This window comes from Microtus oregoni, unplaced genomic scaffold, assembly GCF_018167655.1.
Source record: "Microtus oregoni isolate MIOR12 unplaced genomic scaffold, Mior012 000034F_ref0000314, whole genome shotgun sequence".
In the NCBI taxonomy this organism is placed as follows: domain Eukaryota; kingdom Metazoa; phylum Chordata; class Mammalia; order Rodentia; family Cricetidae; genus Microtus; species Microtus oregoni.
Genome location: NW_024543093.1, coordinates 20,276,151 through 20,300,133, shown reverse-complemented (window position 1 = coordinate 20,300,133; position 23,983 = coordinate 20,276,151). Strand labels below are relative to the sequence as shown.

Here is a 23,983-nt window from a genome sequence, read left to right as displayed (position 1 = left end):
CTTTGATGGGGTTGTAGACTAGATAGTCATAACTACTTTCCTCTCATAACTTAGTTAAAATATTTTTAGCATAAGAGATTCCTCAAGATAGGACGACTATTGAAAGAGTATCTGTTATTTACAAACTACCATAGTTTGGACATTTAGCATGTGTTTCTTGCTAAATGTTGTTCATGTTGGTTGTAGTTCTATTTTTGTGTATGCCTTTGCCTTTTCTTTTTCCTGGACAATACTTGCTATTTATTCTTATTGTGTACAGTTTTGCATTAGGCTTAGAACCCTTATTTAGACAAAAGAGAAAGGTGTTGTAGAAATTCAATCAGCCAATTTAACATTTTGGTTACTTGCCCATTAGGGCATGGTCTAAGGTACTAGGGTGTGGACTGATAAGTGAAAACAAGAGTGCTTGCTCTCTTGGGTGGTGGTCAGAGTTCTGTTCACAGCTTCCAGCACCAACAGAGTACTGAAGTTCTCTACTCGTACTGTGAGTTTTTCCCCCGACTTGTTATCCTTTATTCTGGAATATCATGGACCTTGTTAATTATGAACATACCGGTTCCCACTGTTAGCCACAAAAGCACCACGGTAACAGTTATAACACATACACAGAGAAGCTGATATAGATGCATGCAGACCCTCAACTGCCCAGTGCAGTCTCTCTCAGCCCACGAGAGCCCTACTTAGTTGATTCCATGGATTCCCAGTGTCTTCCTTCCCCTCTGACTCCTACCATTTTTCCTGCCTCTCTTTGGTGGTGTTTCCCAGGGGAGGGGCCTAATGGAGACCAATTTAAACTCTCTACATAATGTCTGACTGTGGATCTCTGTACCCACTCCTCTCTGCTGTTGGAGGAAGCCTCTCTGATGACAACTGGACAAGGCACTGATCCATGAATATAGTAGAATATAATTAGTAATAATGCCAGTTATAATTGGTTCTACACTAGGTTCCACAGCTTTCCAAACTCCAGTTCCTGGTCATCTGGGCAGTGTAGGACATGGGCTCCCTCTTGTTAAACCAAACCCCATCAAGTTAAACCTAACATTGATTGGCCACTCCCTCAAGTTCTGAGTCACCACTGCCCTAGCAGGCAAGACAGATTGTAGGTAAAGAAATGTATATAGGATAAAGATAAAATGCCAAGGAGCAAAAAGTAGATGGGCTAATTTTTTTAAAAATCTGGCTAGAAATAAATCAAGCTAAGGCTGGGCATTCATAAGAAAGAATAAGACTCCATGTGAATTTATTTGGGACCTGGGTGGCAGGTTCTCAAAAAAGTAAACCCCCCCCCCAAAAAAAAATCATAAAACAAAAAACCACAACTATCATTCCTGTCCTGACTTTCTTTGGTGATGAACAGCAAAGCTAAAGTGTAAGCCAAATATAAACCCTTTCCTCTCCAACTTGCTTTATGGCCAGTGTTTCCTTAAGGGAATTGAAACCTTAACCAAGACACCCACCATATAAAGAAATTGGGAGGGAAAGATTGTTATAATTTCTCAGGTTATAGGATAAAGTCTTCAGTACTCATCTAACACACAAATCCTAATATGCTCAAAGTATATATTTGATTTGTAGTCATTATTTTTTTTAATATTTATTTATTTTTATTTATTTATTATGTATACAATATCCTGTCTACGCTTATGCCTGCAGGCCAGAAGAGGGCACCAGACCTCATTACAGATGGTTGTGAGCCACCATGTGGTTGCTGGGAATTGAACTCAGGACCTTTGGAAGAGCAGGCAATGCTCTTAACCACTGAGCCATCTCTCCAGCCCTGTAGTCATTATTTTTAATGAACAGAATAAAAACACCTGGAATTTTTATTGTCTTTGCATATGTAGAATTGGAGTTCTTATCTTTCCCATCTACAAGAGAGCTGAGAAGCAATGGAAAGAAAAAGCTCATATTACAAACAACTGTCCCAGTGAAAAGTCAGTCTTACCTAAAACTACACTGGTCTTAAAAACTGTCAAAAAAAAATGCCAACCACGGCTTTAAAAATAGCTTTAAGATATTAACTGAAGCTTCTCACCAAGGAAAACCTGCTAGTTTTCACAACTAACTTTTATAGATTTTTTTTTCACTAATAAAGTCCCCAACCTTACCAACCTTTACTGTGCTTGTAGAGCAATACTTTTGCTTTTACTTTTTGCTTTTGGGGGGGGGGGTAGGGGCTGCCATCTAGCTCCCAAATAAATCACACACAGAGGCTTACTCTTACTTATGAATGCCCAGTCTTAACTTGGCTTGTGTCTTGCTCTTTTTAAATTATCCCATCTATCTTTGGCCCCAAGGCTTTTCTCTTCCTCTATTCCTGTATATTTTTTCTTTCCTTCTTACTTGGTGTTTGGCTATGTAGCTGTGTAACTGGGTGTCTGGCGCCTGAAGTCCACCTCCTTCCTTTCTCATTTCCCAATGCTCAGATCACTTTCTCTCAAATTTCTCCTCATATTTATCCACTCTGCCTGCCAGCCCGATCTAATCCTCTCTCCTGCTTCACTACTGGCAGTTCAGCACTTTACCAGACCATCAGGTGTTTTAGACAGGCAAAGAACACAGCTTCACAGAGTTAAATGCAACATAAAAAAAAGTAACACACCTTAAAACAGTATTATCCAAAAGTGTCTATATTTATGGGAGATGTCACCTGTAATTTACAAGTTTCAATGTACTCATATCTTAGTCTTTGTTGTACACATGCAATTAACTATCATCAGGAAACTTTTTTCTCTCAAAGTTTGAATCAATACCAGCTGAGTTATGTTGAACAGGATTTATTTCTTAGCTCACAGGGATTGACACTTGCTGATTATGGTGTATACAGATACTTTGGGTTTAGGGAAGATTTGTGGTTTACTTCCAATCAACAAGACATAGCAGTGGTGATAGGATGTATATATGATTTTGTTCAAGTCATTATGTGATTACCTTAATACCTTACTATAGTAGTAATTTATCAGATCCCTCAGATACTGTAGTAATAGGAGCAGCGGGACTGCGTCCCCAGCACCCCGGCCGCCTGCCAGCTTATGCCCCGAAATAACAACACACAAATTGTATTCTTTTAAACACTGCTTGGCCCATTATATCTAGCCTCTTCTCGGCTAACTCTCACACCTGGACTAGCCCATTTCTTATAATCTGTGTAGCCCACGAGGTGGCTTACCAGGGAGACTCTAGCCTACGTCCATCCTGGGTCGGAGCTTCATCGCGTGTGCCTCAGAGAGCAGAGCTATCGCATCTCTCCAGAGAGGGGAGCATGGCATCTCTGAGCTCACTATCTCTTCCTCCCAGCATTCTGTTCTGTTTACTCCTCCCACCTATGTTTTAACCTATCAGGGCCAAGCAGTTTCTTTATTGCTTAACCAATGCAATCAACAGATTGATATATGACACTCCCACATCAAGACACTCAATTGGGTGTGAAGAAGCAACCAGTCATGTTGGGAAACATAAAGTGAAGCACTGTTAATAAATAGTCAACAGCACAGAAAACACATGAAGCTATCCTACTGTTTGAAAGAATACAAATGTAGAAAACAACCACATACATGAAGAAGTAGATCTTTACCGAGGGCAGTCTCCAGAGAAAGAACTCTGTCCTGTCTAGCAATGTCACAACCTTGACTAAGTTGACACCTTGCCTGATATCCTGGCACAGATGCTATGAAAGCATGTAAAACATGTTGCTGTTAAGCATCTAGCCTCATGAAAATTTGCTACACAAAAAGAGAAATTTATTATTGGTATGTGAAGGTTTAAATCTATGTTTTTTATTTGTCCTACTTACACCATGCTTTATATTCTTCTTTCTGATATATTTATCTTATCTTTTTTTATTGGCTCTTTCAACTATATTTTTCTTTTAATCTTAAGGTCTTCTGTAGAAATTGTATTTATGAACTTTTAACTTACCAAAGTCTATATTCAAGTTATTATTAACACTTCTATAAAAGAGCAACAATCTTACAACTTCTTTAACTTCTTTAACTTTCCTTCACACATCTTCACTACTATTTGTGATTTTACTTTTAGATAAATTTCTCATTATTTTTGATCATATAATCTTATAAGGGAAAAACCACATTTATCCAAGCAGTTGGCATTTTGGTGCTTTGCACGGTTTTTTTTTTTGTTTGTTTGTTTGTTTTTTGTTTTGTTTTGTTTTGGACTCTGGGCATCTCAACATGTTCTGACTAATGGAATTGTTTTTCTTTTACTTTTAAGCTTTGTTCTACACTGCAATTAAGTTTCTTGGAAACAGTTTGATACCTTTACCTCTTCTAAGCTATGTTTCTCAAAACTAGATCTCAAAATTCAGACTTGAAGCAGTAATTCTAAACTACCACAGCTATTATTTCACACTGTGAGCTAACATTCTGTCTCCCCAACCCCAGTCAAGCACATATTTTTACATTCTAGCAAATAAAACATAAAATACGGCTAACTCTCAAGTAGGTAAAACTTTAGCCAAAGAAAGCCTCCTCATATACAAAATGAAAAACACAGCAGGCTCATCCTAGATCCCCTACTTTATGGACATACTCAAAGTGATAGGACACAACCTAGAGAAGCCTTCCCACTTACTTCCTATCTCTCAGTGATCACCAAACTCTGTTTCATGATTCTGATTGTCCTTACCGGGAAATCATGGTTTATGTTGTTTGTTGGTGATTTTAGGCAGGAAGGCAACATAGTCATCCTATTTTGTCTCCACGTATAATTCTTGAACAAATTCTTATACAAAAAAGTCAACTTAGGTATATGAAGAGCACCAAAAACAGAGGAGAAAACTAAAGTCTTCTCAAGAACAGACTGAGGCTCTAACATAGAAAAACAACATGCCCAATTTAATTTCAAACTCTCTAGAGAATATGGACTGACAACATTTCTCCCGATTGCCTTCCTTCCTGTTTGATGGCTGTCTTGTAAATTAATATATTCTTCTGTCAGTGCTGTAGATTTAAAAGCATATGTGCGTGGGAAGAGTGCAGGTAATTAAGTATACAGGTATTCAGATAAACACCTCAATAGCTTTTTATCTCCATCTTGCTTTAGGTGAGATCCTAAAGCATAATTCAAAACCTAAAACCCCACTGCAATGAGGTATCCTTATGAGTATTTGAACATACCTGTTTTACAGGAAAGAAAAGTAAATTTGTAGATAAAGAGGAAGTGAAATAAAAATGGCCACACATTTCACATTTCTTCCATCAAAGGCAAGATTGTGACACTCACCACCCTTTTTATTGTTTTGCTTGTTTTTTGGTTTTTTGAGACTATGTCTCTCTGTAGTACTGCCTGTCACTACATAGACTAGGCTGGCCTTGAACTCACAGAGATCTGCCTGCCTGCCTCCTGAGTGTTGGGATTAAAGACTTTCAATACCATGCTGGGCCCTACTCCTTTTCTTAAATGTAGGTAGGCTCTAAGTCAAGTTTGACAAACATAATACACAAATATCAAGTTGTATCTATATCTGGGTTCTGCCTTGGGAACTGGCACATACCACTTCTTAAAGATTTTCTGTGTAATAGTTTCTCCGGGAGAGTTTTAAGAAAGAAAAGAAATCCAACTATTCTGAAGGTATCATGTAGAGAAAATGGTCCGCTATTGGACTGGGAGGATCAACATAATAAAAATGGCAATTCTACCAAAAACAATCTATAGATTCAATGCAATCCCCATCAAAATCCCATCAAAATTCTTCACAGATCTGGAGAAGACAATAATCAACTTTATATGGAAAAACAAAAAACCCAGGATAGCCAAAACAATCTTACACAACAATGGATCGTCTGGAGGCATTACCATCCCTGACTTCAAACTCTACTACAGAGCTACAGTATTGAAAACAGCTTGGTATTGGCATAAAAACAGAGAAGTCGACCAATGGAATCGAATAGAAGACCCGGACTTTAACCCACAAACCTATGAACACCTGATTTTCTCTAAAGGAGCTAAAAGTATACAATGGAAAAAAGAGAGCATCTTCAACAAATTGTGCTGGCAAAACTGGATGTCAATCTGTAGAAGAATGAAAATAGATCCATATCTATCACCATGCACAAAACTCAAGTCCAAATGGATTAAAGACCTCAATATCAGTCCGAACACACTGAACCTGATAGAAGAGAAAGTGGGAAGTACTCTACAACACATGGGCACAGGAGACTACTTCCTACATATAACCCCAGCAGCACAAACATTAAGGGCCTCATTGAATAAATGGGACCTCCTGAGACTGAGGAGCTTCTGTAAAGCAAAGGACACTGTCACTAAGACAAAAAGGCAACCCACTGACTGGGAGAAGATCTTCACCAACCCCGCAACTGACAACGGTCTGATCTCCAAAATATATAAAGAACTCAAGAAACTAGACCATAAAAGGCTTTAAAAAATGGGGCACTGAGCTGAACAAAGAATTCTCAACAGAAGAAGTTCAAATGGCCAAAAGACACTTAAGATCATGCTCCTTAGCGATCAGGGAACTGCAAATCAAGACAACTTTAAGATACCATCTTATACCTGTCAGAATGGCTAAAATAAAAAACACCAATGATAGCCTTTGCTGGAGAGCATGTGGAGAAAGGGGTACCCTCATCCATTGCTGGTAGGAATGCAAACTTGTGTAACCACTTTGGAAAGCAGTGTGGCGGTTTCCCAGGAAATTCGGGATCAACCTACCCCAGAATCCAGCAATACCACTCTTCGGAATATACCCAAGAGATGCCCTATCGTACAACAAAAGTATATGCTCAACTATGTTCATAGCAGCATTGTTTGTAATAGCCAGAACCTGGAAACAACCTAGATCCCCTTCAATGGAAGAATAGATGAAGAAAGTATGGAATATATACATATTAGAGTACTACTCAGCAGTAAAAAACAATGACTTCTTGAATTTTGCATGCAAATGGACGGAAATAGAAAACACTATCCTGAGTGAGGTAAGCCAGACCCAAAAAGAGGAACATGGGATGTACTCACTCATATTTGGTTTCTAGCCATAAATAAAGGACATTGAGCCTATAATTTGTGATCCTAGAGAAGCTAAATAAGGTGAACCTATATGAAAAACATATAGGCATCCTCCTGAATATTAACCTTCATCAGGCGATGAAAGGAGACAGAGACAGAGAGACCCACATTGGAGCACTGGACTGAAAACTCAAGGTCCAAATTAGGAGCAGATGGAGAGAGAGTACGAGCAAGGAACTCAGGACCGCGAGGGGTGCACCCACACACTGAGACAATGGGGATGTTCTATCGGGAACTCACCAAGGCCAGCTGGCCTGGGTCTGAAAAATCATGGGATAAAACCGGACTTGCTGAACATAGCGGACAATGAGGACTGCTGAGAACTCAAGAACAATGACAATGGGTTTTGATCCTACTGCGCGTACTGGCTTTGTGGGAGCCCAGGCAGTTTGAATGCTCAGCTTACTAGACCTGGATGGAGGTGGGTGGTCCTGGACTTCTCACAGGGCAGGGAACCCTGATTGCTCTTTGGGCTGTCGGGGGAGGGGAAGGGAAATGGGAGATGGTGGCGGGGAGGCCGTGCGGGAGCCGAGCAGGAAAAAGTAGGCCTGCTGGCCTTATCACTACAATCTCCAGATGTTTAAGCCACTTTGGCTGAGGACCTAGATATCATAAGGAAAGGGCAAATCACTAAAAGTGCCAACCATAAGGTACAAGATAAGTTATTACTTGAAGCCACTGAGGTTTAGCGAAATTGACTGTGCATCAATAAGTAACCGGGGCCAAGACAAAAAGAGTTCATTTGGAATGCACATATTATAAATACAGTAGAATTTAAGGCAGGAGTATTCATATGTTTTGAACTATTAACAAACATTTTAACTCACTAATTATAAAAATGAAAGTTTTAAATTCATTTAAAACTTGAGACAAAGCTAATAGCTTGAAAACACAATCATACTGTCTGTTTATTATACATAATACACTATATATATACATATACACACTTTGATGTATTAAGTACTGAAAATCAAAACCAGTAAGCTTTACCATTATTTGGAAAATATGAAAGGAACAAAAATAGCTATCTTTTAACATACAAGGAACATACACCGAAAAAGTGACAGTGAGACGTTAAAATAAATGCATAATAGGTTAACTCTAGAGTAAACTTCACTCTTATTCCAAGCACTAACATTTTTATTATAAATATCACAGCTTGACTTTTTGAAAATATGTTTTAATAAGACTTACTACAACACATATTTTATAAACACAAGGTTTTCTCAAAATCAGATGTTGAGAATAATAAAACTTAAGCACTTTTATTAAGAACATTTCTTGGATATTTGTATCATTTGAAATTTATGACAATATTAAAAACCAATACAGTGACTTGGCTACAGAATTTAACTTTACACAAACCCCAAACAATTAAGAATTGTGCTGTTTAAGACAATTATTTTTGGATTACCAAAATTCAAGTTATTTTAAGGTCCAGAACTAAAAACACATTTCCATTTATGTATATTTCATTATCATTTAATTCTTTAATCATTTTCTTTAACAAAGATGATATTATACACTACTATTTAAAAAAAGGAAAAAGACCCCTTTAATAAAACTATGAAAATAACCCTGTTAGTTCTAAATACATCTAATTTTCTATAAAAAGCACAAAAGAAGCTACCAGACTCTACCTGGAAGCAGATCCACTTTCCACTGAAGTCTTATTAGACCTCTGGAGACAAGTCCTTCTCTAGGGTAAGCAAACAACTGGAACAGCTAGAAGTTAGATACAAAAGGAACTTGTACCAATAATCCTGATACATCTGCTCTTATTCCACTATCACTCAAACTAAGTGGAAGAAAACAGTCTGACCTAACATGGATGTCAGTGACTAGAGTAGCCAGCTGTTTTCCCTAGGGATCAAGGCAAAGTTGCTTGTAAATATAATAGATATAAACTGAATGAGTTCAGCAGAGGAAACAACACATGCAGGGTACACTTAACAGCTTTTACTTTTGGTGACATCAAATGGTTTCCACCACTGAGCAAACTGCAATGCTTTCTTCCTCTGGTCCTCAAAGCTTTCTCTGATGCCCTTCTTCCAAAGCCTGGGCTCTAGATCCAGCATACCACCAATGATTTCCTTTTAAAGAGTAAGAAAAATATGAAAGTATACATGTACAAACAATGCAATCAAGAATGGAACTACTCATTAATTCTCCTATTAAACATATTATTAATTAATTCTTTGTGACAATGTACATACATTACATATTAGTTTCAAGCAAAAAACCTTATTTACAATCTTAACTAGAAATTCTGTGATCCTGAGAGTACTTGTGGTGTCTCTTGTGAAGCAATTTGTCTGCTTGGTTGCTCATTAGTTTATCTATCTAATGGTAGCAAAAAGGATAAAGAAAGTGAAATTTAATTTCCTTGCTCATAAAGATAAATAATATGTCATCAGAGAGCTCATAAGAGAATATGGAGATGTGGTGAGAACCAGAATAATAAAGTCTCAGTTACATGGTTGGAAAAGGCAGGTGGCAAAGACCAGAAGACATTTAAAACAAACAAACGAATGTCCTACTTGTTGGATAAATCAGAAAAGGGAATCACCCATCACTAAGAAAGTCCTCTGCTTATGACCTCAGGAGAGACTGGACAAATTCAGATTTAGTCCAAGTTTCCTGGCATCATGCCATTTCAACACTACAGTCTGAGAAAGGGTAGTTTGTGTCTGTCTGAAACTATCTCTAGACCACTGCATGCATTATTTGACAATGCAAGATAGGTTCTCATTCTCTTACTGCAAAAGAGACTATTTTCCAGTGTTCTCTGAATAATTTCTTGGGGAGCAAGTCAAAGGAGGATAGAAAGTAGTTCATGACAAGGATGCTCTGAGCCATGGGGAAATTGCCTGTTCAATATTAAAACCACAATGCCTGAGTAATACTTGAAGGGGAGACAATTCACCCAATGAAAATTGAAAAAGTAAAACAATGGGTGAATGGTGTCCTTTCCTCTAGAAAACAATCTGTAAAACTATGAATCGAGAGCTCCAAATCCAAAGCTAAAGAGCAGTTAAAAATCTCTAGGGAACAACAACAGAATTTTTCAGAGCAGTGCAAACAAAGTTGTTCTTTGTTGTTGCTTTGGTTTTTATTTGTTTTGTTAATTCTGTAGAAAAAAATTCTGCAAACTTCTCAAACAAGGGATGGGCTAGAACCCAGTTGGTAGGTCGAGTAGTAGAGTATGTGCCTGACATGCATGAAGCTGTGGGTTTGATGCCTAAGACTATATATAAAAACAGGCATGATGGAAACTCACATCAGGAGGTGGAAGTAGGATAATCAGGATTGCAAAGACATATTCAGCTATGTGGTAAATTCAAGATCCGGTTGGGTCATGTGAGAGTCTATAAGCAATAATTCAAAAATGAATGTGATTTTAGAATCTGGGTGCTTGTTAAGGGCAACAGCTCTGTTTCTTCTTGGCACATCCCAATTGACTGTAGAAGATTATCTTATGCAGATGAGAGTAGGGCAGAAGAGGAAGCAGGGTGGGCAATTATGAATTCACAGAACCCTCTCTCTAGATGAACAGACACATAGAAGTGATATGAGAAGGCCTGCTCTAGGCCCAGATTCATTTTGCCAATTTGCAATGCCTTATTAATTCCATTCCAGTTCCTAACAAGACTTTAGATACGTAGTTAAGGAGTCCTCTAATTTAAGGAATATACTCTGAAAAAGGCATTTTTTTTTCTTCCCTGAAAAAAACTACTGGCAGTCAAACGACTAGGATTTTCTTTCATATGTGCCCAGAACTTAACTGTGTGAAATGGGTCATTTATTTGTTCTGGATTATACTTTAACTATAAATGAAGAGCTGAAACTATTTATTCTCTCCAATAACTATAACCTAGGGTACCTGGGTTCTCTCATATAGCACATAACCCTAGGCAAGTTACACAGCCTCTCTGCAATTTATAGTTTTCTAATCTGTATAACAAAATTTAGATCAAAATCTAGACAACAGGGTTACTGTGAGCACTAGATGACTGCTTGGACACTAGTAGATAGGCACACAGTAAGCCCTTAATAAATATCACATTTTTTCAGAACAAAGCTGTCTGATTTCAAAGTCAGAAAAGCATTACAGTTATTAAGACTGAGAACACTGTCACAATAATATCTCTGACGTGATCATGAATATTCTGGTATATTTTTATTGTTACCTCTTAAACCCCACCCCTCTCTCTCAAACCTGTATAGAGAATAACTCACCAAATTCTTGTATATTGTGTTCAAACTTAAATTTTCTTTTATACTTTTGTGAAAACATTAACAAAACCACTAAACTTCAGTGTTTTATCAAATTTCTGAGTATACCTTTCCAAAGTAACGAGGAAATTTGTGTTGATCTTCAATGACGTGGGCAAATCCCCCGTGAAGGCCAAATTCTACGGCAAAATAAGGCAAGCTTCTAGGCACCTAAATAAAAAAACAAATTACATTTGAAATGGGGAAGCGATGGTTTCTCCAATTCTCTGCCATGAGAGAACTGATCATCTATCAGGAGAATGTACATGACACGCTTCCCATGACTTAACTTCCCAAGGAAAAGATTTCAGTCAGACAGATCGCCATCAAGTCTAGCAATTCACAATCAAAACAACTACTTTCCTGTTCTTGAAGAGAATGGAAAAAAGGTATTCAAATCTTTTTGCAGAAACAAGGAACAATTTTCCTATGATTACAAATAAAAGTTTAGAGAGATCTCTTGGCGCCAGGAGAGACAGCATTGGGGTGAATTTCTGGCCCCGCGGCGCCACCTGGGAAGGGGAGCTCAGAGGTTCCTTGGCCCCCTATCCTTCTTGGGCTCTCTGCAGGGCCTCCACTCCCTGCATACCGCCTCTTTCTTCCTAGCCCACCCAGCTCCCATCCAGAACCCTGCCTAATTCGGCCCCACCGCCCTCTTTCGGCACATAAAATCACCCAGCCCAGACTGTCTGGGCACTGAGTCCAAATCCTCGGGGCACCCAAGCGGGCGGGAGTCCCTTTGTTTCTATTGCCAGCCTGCACCAAGCAGGGTAGGCGCTTTCTTTGCGACCTGCCCAACCAGCACTGATCTCTAGGCGCCAGAAGAGCCAACGTTGGGGAGAGCCTTTGTTGGGTAGATAAGGAGACCTGATCCGGTAAAAGAAGATCCATAAGGGAGCATTTGGAAGAAGAGATGGGCAGACGCCAAGGCAAGAGTTCGCCCAACAAGCTGAAAAGCAACATGAAGCCACCAGAAACCAGCGACCTCACAACGGGAGGACATGAACACCTTAATCAAGAAGAAGTAGTAAAGATTGACTTCATGACACTGATTGATGCCCTTAAACAGCATGTAAAAAACGCCCTTATAGAAATGGATGAGAAATATAACAGAAAGTTTGAAGAAATGAATAAATCAGTGAATGATACCCTAGAAAACCAAGGAAAAACAATCAAACAGATAATGGAAACAGTTCAAGACTTGAAAACTGAAATGGAGGCAAAGAAGAAAACACAAACAGAGGGCCGGCTGGACATGGAAAATTTAAGTAAACAAACAGAGTCTACAGAAACAACCATAACCAACAGAATACAAGAGTTAGAAGAAAGAATCTCAGTTTCTGAAGATACCATGGAGAAAATAAACACTCTGATCAAAGAAAATTGCAAGTCCAACAAACTCTTATCAAAAAACATTCAGGAAATATGGGACACAATAAAAAGACCAAACCTAAGAATTATAGGAGTAGAAGAAGGAGAAGAAGTGCAGCTCAATGGTCCAGAAAATATATTTAATAAAATTATAGAAGAAAACTTTCCCAACCTAAAGAAAGATATACCTATAAAGGTTCAAGAAGCATACAGAACACCGAATAGGCTGGATCAAAAAAAAAAAAACATCCCCTCGCCATATAATTATCAAAACACAAAGCATACAGAATAAGGAAAGAATATTAAGAGCTGCAAAGGAAAAAGGCCAAATTACTTACAAAGGTAAACCTATCAGACTTACACCTGACTTCTCCATGAAAACCATGAAAGCCAGAAGGTCCTGGATAGATGTACTGCAGAAAATGAGAGACCATGGATACAAGCCCAGATTACTATACCCAGCCAAGCTTTCATTCACTATAAATGGAGAAAATACAATTTTCCAGGATAAAAACAAATTTAAACAATACATAGCCACAAATCCAGCCTTACAGAAAGTAATAGAAGGAAAATCACTAACCAAGGAGTCCAACAATGACCACAATAACTCAGACATCTCTAGATGACCCTTCACATACACAAAAAAAAAAAAAAAAGGGAAACACATAAACTCTACGACTAAAAAAAATGACCGGAGTTAACAACCACTGGTCATTAATATCACTTAATGTCAATGGACTCAACTCACCTACAAAAAGGCACAGGCTAAGAGATTGGATAAGAAAACAGGATCCAACATTCTGCTGTTTGCAAGAAACACACCTCAATCACAAAGATAGACATCTACTCAGAGTAAAGGGCTGGGAAAAGGCTTACCAAGCAAATGGACCTAAGAAACAAGCAGGTGTGGCCATACTAATTTCTAACAAAGTTGACTTCAAACTTAAATCAATCAGAAGAGATGGAGAGGGGCATTTTATACTCATAACAGGAACAGTTCATCAGGATGAAGTCTCAATCGTGAACATCTATGCCCCTAATATAAAAGCACCCACGTACATAAAAGAAACATTGCTAAAAGTCAAGGCAGCCATCAAACCGCACACACTAATAGTAAGAGACTTCAACACTCCTCTCTCACCAATGGACAGGTCAATCAGACAGAAACCTAACAGAGAAATAAGGGAATTAATGGAGGTAATGAAGCAAATGGACTTAACAGACATCTATAGAATATTCCACCCAAATAGGAAAGAATATACCTTCTTCTCTGCAGCTCATGGAACCTTCTCAAAAATCGACCACATAGTCGGTAACAAAGCAACATCCACAGTTACAAAAAAATATTAGTAACCACCTGTGTCTTATCAGATCACCATGGATTAAAGTTAGAATTCAACAACAATCCTACCCCCAGAAAGCCTACAAATTCATGGAAACTGAACAGTCAACTACTGAACCATTCCTGGATTAAGGAAGAAATTAAGAAAGAAATTAAAGTCTTCCTGGAATTCAATGAAAATAAAGAAACAACATACTTAAACTTGTGGGACACTATGAAAGCAGTCCTATGAGGAAAGTTCATAGCACTAAGTGCCCACTTAAAGAAAACAGAGAAAGCTCACAGTGGAGACTTAACAGCCCACCTGAAAGCTCAAGAAAAAAAAGAAGCAGACTCACCTAAGAGGAATAGAAGACTGGAAATAATCAAACTGAGGGCTGAAATCAACAAAATAGAAACACAGAAAACAATACAAAGTATCAATGAAACAAAAAGCTGGTTCCTGGAGAAAGTCAACAAGATTGATAAACCCCTATCCAAACTAATCAAACAGCAGAGAGAGAATTTGCAAATTAATAAGATCAGAAATGAAAAGGGGGACATAACCACAGACACAGAGGAAATTCAGAGAATCATTAGATCTTACTATAAAAGCCTATATGTCACAAACCTGGAAAATGTAAAGGAAATGGACACATTTTTAGATAAATACCATATACCAAAGTAAAACCAGGACCAGGTGAACAACCTAAATAGACCTGTTAGTAGCAAAGAATTAGAAGAGGTTATCAAAAACCTCCATACCAAAAAAAGTCCAGGACCAGATGGCTTCAATGCGGAATTCTTCCAGAACTTCCAAAAAGAACTAATACCTATCCTCCTTAATGTATTTCACAATATAGAAACAGAAGAGGCATTGCCAAATTCCTTTTATGAAGCTACAGTTACCCTGATACCAAAACCGCACAAAGACTCAACCAAGAAAGAAAATTATAGACCAATCTCACTCATGAACATCGATGCAAAAATCCTCAGCAAAACACTGGCAAACCGTATGGAAGAACACATTAGAAAAATTATCCATTATGATCAATTAGGCTTCATCCCAGGGATGCAGGGCTGGTTCAACATACGAAAATCTATCAATGTAATCCAGCATATAAATAAACTGAAAGAAAAAAACCATATGATCATTTCATTAGATGCTGAAAAAGCATTTGACAAAATTCAACATCCCTTTATGATAAAAGTCTTGGAGAGATTAGGGATACAAGGGTCATACCTAAATATAATAAAAGCTATATACAGCAAACCGATAGCTAACATCAAATTAAATGGAGAGAAACTTAAAGCCATCCCACTAAACTCAGGAACACGATAAGGCTGTCCACTCTCGCCATACCTCTTCAATATAGTGCCTGAAGTTCTAGCAGCAGCATTAAGACAACATAATGGGATCAAGGGGATTCGAATTGGAAAGGAAGAAGTTAAACTTTCGTTATTTGCAGATGATATGATAGTGTACATAAGCGACCATCAAAACTCCACCAAAGAACTTTTACAACTGATAAACACCTTTAGTAATGTGGCAGGATACAAGATCAATTCCAAAAAATCAGTCGCCCTCTTATACACAAAGGATATGGAAGCAGAGAGGGAAATCAGAGAAGCTTCACCATTCACGACAGCCAGAAACAGCATAAAATATCTTGGGGTAACTCTAACCAAGGAAGTGAAAGATCTATTTGACAAGAACTTTAAGTCTTTGAAGAAAGAAACTGAGGAGTATACCAGAAAATGGATGGATCTACCTTGCTCTTGGATTGGGAGGATCAACATAGTAAAAATGGCAATTCTACCAAAGGCAATTTATAGATTCAATGCAATCCCCATCAAGGTCCCATCAAAATTCTTCACAGATCTTGAGAGGACAATAATCAACTTTATATGGAAAAACAAAAAACCCAGGATAGCCAAAACAATCCTATACAATAAAGGATTGTCTGGAGGTATTACCATCCCTGACTTTAAACTTTATTACAGAGCTACAGTGATGAAAACAGTGTGGTACCGGCATAAAAACAGAGAAGTCGACCAATGGATTCGAATTGAAGACCCAAATTTTGAGCCACAAACCTATGAACACCTCATTTTTGATAAAGGAGCCAAAAGTATACAATGGAAGAAGGAACGCATCTTCAACAAATGGTGCTGGCATAAAAGGATATCAACCTGTAGAAGAATGAAAATAGACCCATATCTATCACCATGCACAAAACTCAAGTCCAAATGGATTAAAGACCTCACTATCAGTCACAACACATTGAACCTGATAGAAGAGAAAGTGGGAAGTACCCTCCAACAGATGGGCACAGGAGATCACTTCCTATGTATAACCCCAACAGCACAGACATTAAGGGCAACATTGAATAAATGGGACCTACTAAAACTGAGAAACTTCTGTAAAGCAAAGGACACTGTCACCAAGACAAAAAGGCAACCTACTGACTGGGAGAAGATCTTCACCAACCCCGCAACAGACAAAGGTCTGATCTCCAAAATATATAGAGAACTCAGGAAACTAGACTTTAAAATGCTAATTAACCCAATTAAAAAATGGGGCACTGAACTGAATAGAGAATTCTCAGCAGAGGAAGTTCAAATGGCCAAAAGACACTTAAGGTCATGCTCAAACTCCTTCGCGATCAGGGAAATGCAAATCAAAACAACTTTGAGATATCATCTTACACCTGTCAGAATGGCTAAAATAAAAAGCTCCAATGATAGCCTTTGCTGGAGAGGCTGTGGAGGAAGGGGTACCCTCATCCATTGCTGGTGGGAATGCAATCTTATGCAACCACTTTGGAAATCGGTGTTTCGGTTTCTCAGGAAATTCGGGATCAACCTACCCCTGGACCCAGCAATACCACTCCTGGGAATATACCCAAGAGATGCCCTATCATATGACAAGAGCATTTGTTCAACTATGTTCATAGCAGTATTATTTGTAATAGCCAGAACCTGGAAACAACCTAGATGCCCTTCAATGGAAGAATGGATAAAGCAAGTGTGGAATATATACACATTAGAGTACTACGCTGCGGTAAAAAACAATGACTTCTCAAATTTTGCATGCAAATGGATGGAAATAGAAAACACTATCCTGAGTGAGGTAACCCAGACCCAAAAAGATGAATATGGGATGTACTCACTCACAATTGGTTTCTAGCCATAAACAAGGGTCACGGAGTCTACAATTGGTGAAAGAAGCTGAGTAAGAAGGTGAACCAAAGGAATAACATATAGTTGTCCTCTTGGCTATGGGAAGTAGACAAAATTGCCGGGGAGAAAATTGAGATCTTGGGGGTGGGGTGGGATGGGGGTAAGGGGAGATGGGGAGAGAAAAGGAAGAAGGCGAGAATGGGGTAACTTGGGGAAAAAGGAGGATTGGGATAAAGGAAGGTTAGATAGAGGAGCACGGAAGCACAATTCTTAGTTAAGGGAGCCACCTTAGAGTTGGCAAGAGACTTGAACCTAGAGTGGCTCCCAGATGCCCAAGCCGAGGTCCCCAGTTAGTTCCTTGGGCAGCTGAGGATGGGGAACCTGAAATGACCCTTTCCTAGAGCAATACTGACGAATATCTTGCATATCACCATAGAACCTTCATCTGGCGATGGATGGAGATAGAGACAGAGACCCACACTGGAGCACTGGACTGAGCTCCCAAGGTCCCAGTGAGGAGCAGAAGGAGGGAGAACATGAGCAAAGAAGTCGGGACCACGAGGAGTGCACCCACCCACTGAGACAGTAGAGTTGATCTATTGGGAGCTCACCAAGGCCAGCTGGACTGTGACTGAAAAAGCATGGGAAAAAACTGGACTCTCTGAGCATGGCGAACAATGAGGGCTAATGAGAAGCCAAGGACAATGGCACGGGGTTTTGAACCTACGTAATGTGCTGGCTTTCTGGGAGCCTAGCCAGTTTGGATGTTCACCTTCCTAGGAATGGACGGAGAGGGGAGGACCTAGGACTTACCACAGGGCAGGGAACCCTGACTGCTCTTTGGACTGGAGAGGGAGGGGGAGAGGAGTGGGAGGAGGGGGAGAAGGGAGGGAGGAGGGGGAGAAGGGTGGGAGGAGGGGGAGGTTAATGGGAGGCTGGGAGGAGGTGGAAACTTGTTTTTTTCTTTCTTCTCCTTTTCTCAATAAAAAAAATGAAAAAAAACAAATAAAAGTTTATTTTGTTCATATTATACTTAGGAAGAGGGAGCTTGATCATATATTTGTGGCTGTGTTTACAAATGCGTAAAATCTTTACTATGAGAATATTTATCAAATGTAAATAAATTTATAATTATTATTTCTTTCACTAATTAGTGAGATAAATATAGCACTATTTAGTATACCAAGTTAATTTCACAATCCCTTGGGATCAGCTCCATATTACCCTTCTCTCCCTCCTTTCACACACACACACACACACCCACACACACACACACGGAGGGGGGGGGTTAGAGTTTTAATCTCATTACTCATTGAAAAGAGCTATAAATTCTTGTTTTTTGCAGCAGATTTTGTATCTTTGTAAGGTTTTCCTCTAAAGTTCCAACTTTTATCACTACATATCATCCAGGTTAATCAATATACAGTAAGTCTCCCCTCTAAAACCATTATGCAAGCAACATGACTCATCTGGACCACATATTCCCTCACCCAATTGGTATTGGGTACTTAAGAAGGCACAACTTCAGAGTTTATAGTATAGTATGAACAGAAAAGTCCTTTGTAGTCATTATAAGTCAAATAAAATTAGAGACAATAAAATGTTTCTCATAAAGCAGGATTTTTTTTAAAAAATTCAGTCTACAAAGTAATATAAACATTAAAATGCCACTTCATGTATTTAGATATTTTCTAGAGTTCTGTATTTTTATGTGTATTTTTTTTTTTTTTTTTTTGGTTTTTCGAGACAGGGTTTCTCTGTAGCTTTGGAGCCTGTCTTGGAACTCCCTTTGTAGACCAGGCTGGCCTCGAACTCACAGAGATCCGCCTGCCTCTGCCTCCTGAGTGCTGGGATTATAGGCGTGCGCCACCACCGCCCAGCTGTATTTTTAACAATAATAGTCATTACTGACAATTGAGAAAAAACAAAGTAAAAAACAGACCCACAGACAAAGCTTTAAGCACATCTCTGATTCTCATGAGTATGTCATGTCAGACAATTCTGCAACATTTGAGTCTAAGGGGAAACACGAAGCATTCTGAGGTTTTTTGGGAACATCCGAGAGAAGGATGTTTATGCAGCTCCCCAGCTCTAATTTTAGCATATAGGAGACTGTTACTTTCATTTCTATGTCCTCTTTAAGAATGTTCTGTGCAGCTGAGGAGAGGGAGCCTGAAATGGCCCGATCCTACAGCCATACTGATGAATATCTTGCATATCACCATAGAACCTTCATCTGGCGACGGATGGAGATAGAGACAGAGACCCACAGAGGAGCATCGGGCTGAGCTCCCAAGGTCCCAATGAGGAGCAGAAGGAGGGAGAACATGAGCAAGGAAGTCAGGACCACAAGGGGTGCACCCACCCACTGAGACGGTGGGGTTAGCTCACCAAGGCTAGCTGGACTGGGACTGAAAAAGCATGGGATAAAACCAGACTCTCTGAACATGGTGAACAATGAGGGCTGCTGAGAAGCCAAGGACAATGGCGCGGGGTTTTGATCCTACTGCATGTACTGGCTTTGTGGGAGCCTAGCCTGTTTGGATGCTCACCTTCCTATACCTGGATGGACGGGGGAGGTCCTTGGACTTCCCACAGGGCAGGGAACCCTGACTGCTTTTTGGACTGGAGAGGGAGGGGGAGGGGAAGGGATATGGGAGGCAGGGAGGAGGCAGAAATTTAAAAAAAAAAAAAAGAATGTTCTGTGCAAAGTTGTTCAGTGACAGTAGGAAAGAAGGCTCCATTGGACACTGACCTAACTAGGTTATCAGGCATGCAGCATGCAATACTCTGAGAAATAACTTGAAGGAATATATGGTGCTAGCACTCTTTCATTTTCTTTGTATTACACTCTGATAGGCAGAATAATGGGTCCTGAATATGGCAAAGCCCTGAGTATACTACTTTACATGGCAAAAGAGACATTAAAGGCATGAACAAGTTTAGAGTCTTGAAATAAAATGGTGATGCTGAGTTATTCACATGAGATAAATGTAATCATGAGGATAATTACAAGAAACAAGAGGCCTGAGGTATAAAGATTGGTAAGTACCTAACTCTTCATTTTGAAGGCAGGAGAAGGCCAAAAGCCATAGACATAGATAGCTTCTATCAACTGAGAAGATAAGAGTGTCTTCTCGTCTCTAGAACTGATGAAAGATGCCTATAGTCAAAGACACTCAGGAGGCTGAAGTAAGAGGGCTTCAAGTTTAAGGACTTGGCTATAAAGAGGTCAAAGCTGTCTTGAGAGACCAGCCAGCCAGTACTTAATAAGAAAAAACAAAACTAAGGCAGGGGATATGGCTCCGTAGGAATGTTCTTGCCTTACAGGCACAGAGCCCAAGTTCAGTCCCAGTCCATTAAGAGAAATCTCTTCTCCAGTCTTCAGGAGACACCCAACAGAGTGTAGTACATACTTCCAACAAAGGCACTGGCATCAGAGCTGGTATATTTGTAATCATTAGCACTCTTCTTTTCCTGCCTTTTCCATCATAAGGAAAACTGCTGGAACCCCAGTTCCACTTTTAACAGTTTACACAGAAATAGGGTCTGACCTTCAAGTTCCAGAAGGCAATGGCAACAGCCCATAGTGTTTTAGGAGGCTCTTATATTCCTCCAACCATCAACACGAGGAGCGGTTTCCCAAACCTAGCACTGGGATTTCTGTTAGAAAGAGCATGGCTTATAAAACAGTATGTTACCCTATGCCTTTTTCAAACAACCTTAATGTTATGTATCTCTCTTTTGTGGTGATATTTTGTTTATACTATAACAAAGCTTGCCTGAAGATCAGAGTGCAGAGCTAAGGCACTAGTTAGTCATAGAGGCCAGGCAGTGGTGGTATATACCTTTAATCACAGCACTTGGGAGGCAGAGGCAGATGGATTTCTGAATTCAAAGCCACCCTGGGTTGATACAGCCAGGCTATATTGGCTCACATCTTTAATCCCAGTACTTGGGAGTCACATAACTTTAATCCCAGCACTAGGGAGGTGGAAAAAAAGAAGGGATATGGCTGAGCAGAGAGAGGAATATATGGCGAGAGGAAGACAAGAGCTCAGTTCATTCAGTCTGAGGTTTTGTAGAGACAGGATTGCCCCTCTGGTCTGAGCATTAGGAGAGGCAAGAACTCTCTAGCAGATAACCATTTTGTTTCTCTGATCCTTCAGCTTTCACCCTCTGACTGATGATTCTGAGTTTTTACTATTGAGAACAATTAGAATTCGTGCTACACTCCTTCCCTAGCCCCTTTATTATGCTTCGTTTCCTATTTTATCCCCAGTTAAAAGTCCTCGATTTTCAACATTATCGCTTTCATAATCCCTGCCTCTTGCTATCTTCTTTTCTAGAGCTTCTTCTCACCTCATCCTCCCATGGTTCCTTCTACTTTACTGGCTACTTCAGATACTCCAGGTTATCTACTCAAATCTAAAGATTCAGATCTAGGACCCTCAAGTAAGAGACAACTCCTAACACAACAGAGTGGTGCCCGACGTGATGGGCTAAATCCACTTAAAAACCTGAGATGGCTTAAAAATAAGGGAGAAAGAGTTTAACACAGATTTTTGCTGTTTGTTGGTGGCATTCTGTAGAGAGATTTCCTGATTCGGCAACAGCAGCAGAAAAAATGCTGTGTCATTTTAAAGCGCAGCTTCTTGGGGCTGTGCTGCCAGAGCAAACTCTGGCTTTAAGAATTTCAATGGATTTTATGGGACTGGATGTTTGTGTTCCCGCTGGGATCGGAAGGAGAGTGCTCTGAGACCATGCTGATGGCTCAGCGCTCCCTGCCTGCACCTGGGCAGACTGCAGAATCAGGCTTAGGCAGGTGGAAGAACATGGCGGAAGAGACGTGTTTTCAGACTGCACAGTGCTCTGCGTGTCAGATTTGATTGTAACTTGGATAAAAAGAGTTTCTGTGCTGCATGTTCAGTCTCAAAATTAAACTGCTGAGTGTGGCTCCAATGTGGACTTGCTGTATGCCTAGAACTGTGCTCAGCTCAGGGGCACCAAATGGATTTGAGGCAGGAGCGGCTGCTCCATGCTGAACTGTGCTGACCTCAGGCAGGAACTGCCATAATTACCATAATAACAGCGCAGTTAAGGTTTAGACTTGGCAGTAAATAGGCAGTACCATATTACCCCTACATGGTGCAACTTAAGTTTTTAAGAAGTGCTTAACATTTTAAGAAATGCTCCGGGATAGTAAAAAAAAAAAAAAATGTTACAGATTCACAATAAAACAGATTCAGACATAAAAGACCACACTGTTGGATGAATGTACGTAGGCTTGAGAGAGAGAAGAAAAAGAATATAGAGAATAAAATTAATGGTTAAAAAAAAAGGTAAAGTCTTTAAAGAGACAGAGTACAGATAGTTATAGATTAGAAGAAATAAAAAAAATAAGCCACGTAAAAATGGAAAACTCACAGAGAGTCTGGATTATGTACATTGTATTTTCTTTACAATTTTTGACTGTGAAGGAGCTAAGTACAGAGAGACATTTCATTACATGGGCTGCCAAGCTAAACCAGAAGGGATATAAGGGTATTACGATTTCAAAATTTGGGTCTAAGGATATGATGCTTTGGAGAGGGTCTTCTTTTGTTTTCACAGAGGACCAGACCCTGTGGATTGCATCTATCCCAATTTGGTATGATAGACCACGGCCTCCCGAAAAGTTCCTGTGAACATCCCTCAAAAAATTACTTCACTCAACTTCCAACTGAGATGAAACTAGCACACAGGTTATACCATGAAAGACCTAATTAACGACGCCCCCATTCAGCAGGAAGCAATTTGGAGAGAAAAAACTGCGCCCATGTTCCCAAATATGGTTTATAAATGTTCTTTTACATTTAAAGGGGGATATGATATAGATATGAATAATTTGCATTAGTATAGATTTTGCTTTATTGATAGATATTTAAGGTCAATTTTGTTATATGTATATGTATTTCTGATCTTTATTAAGGTATTGTGATTGTGTAGTTCATTTAAAAATGTAATGTATATAGGCTGTTAATGGACAATCAGTAATAATAGTCAATTTTGTAGTCATGTTAGTTAGATTTTCTAGATATATAGATATATATTTCAGTTCGATAGGCATTCTTCATATCTCTCAAAGGCTGCAGAATATAGCATTTAAAATATTTTAATAACTTAGGGTATTTCATGAGAATGAGACACTCTGCTCCTGGCGGCACCAATCTACTTCAAGAGGAAGATGGGCATCGAAGAGGATCCTTATGGAGTTTGATAGCCATTTGGGCAAGAAACTGCTCTTGCCTGGACTATTGCATAAATTGGACACAGAGAACCCGCAGAGAGAGGACTACTCAACTTGCCTAAAGGTGAGATGATCTTTCGGGGTTCCTGATTCATGAAGGAGTCTGCAAGACATTCTGCAGGACACAACAGATAGTGACTGAACTGTCTTTGGAATTTCCTGCTTCATGGAAATATCTGCTAGAAACTATGGGCCTGTAGGCCGAAGATGGATGCCCCAACAGTGCAGAGGAACTTTAGGTGACTGTCCAGGCAGCAAGATGTCTCTGTCATTTCTAGAGTTTGGATTTCTTGTTTGCTTAGGTAATATTATATCCTTCTGGAGTCTTTGATGGAGTTGAAGAATGGATAGGTAGTTATAGTTTTCCATTGTTATGATAAAAGATAAAATAGATATAAATATTGTAACTATAATTCTTGCTTGATAACTGTTTTGTTATATGTAATTTTGCTATGTTAAAGTTAAAGCCTTCCTTTTTTTTGTTTAAACAGAAAAAG

The 23,983-nt window shown here is 39.3% G+C and overlaps 1 protein-coding gene across 2 annotated transcripts in view; it reads right to left on the bottom strand.

The window, feature by feature from the left end:
* The window catches only part of Cwf19l2 (CWF19 like cell cycle control factor 2), a 108,203-nt gene that overhangs the window by 12,137 nt on the left and 72,083 nt on the right, over positions 1 to 23,983 (bottom strand). Inside the window, exons 17-18 of one of the 2 annotated variants that reach the window (XR_005972198.1) lie at positions 11,392 to 11,493; positions 8,688 to 9,140 (exon numbers count right to left, since the gene is read on the bottom strand). Coding sequence is in view for 1 of the 2 variants with exons in the window: in XM_041630480.1 (XP_041486414.1) it covers positions 8,997 to 9,140; positions 11,392 to 11,493 (246 nt within the window). In the remaining variant the exon portion in view is untranslated. Of the gene's footprint in view, positions 1 to 7,672; positions 9,141 to 11,391; positions 11,494 to 23,983 lie in introns of those variants that run through there. The other variant, XM_041630480.1, reaches the window with a different exon arrangement.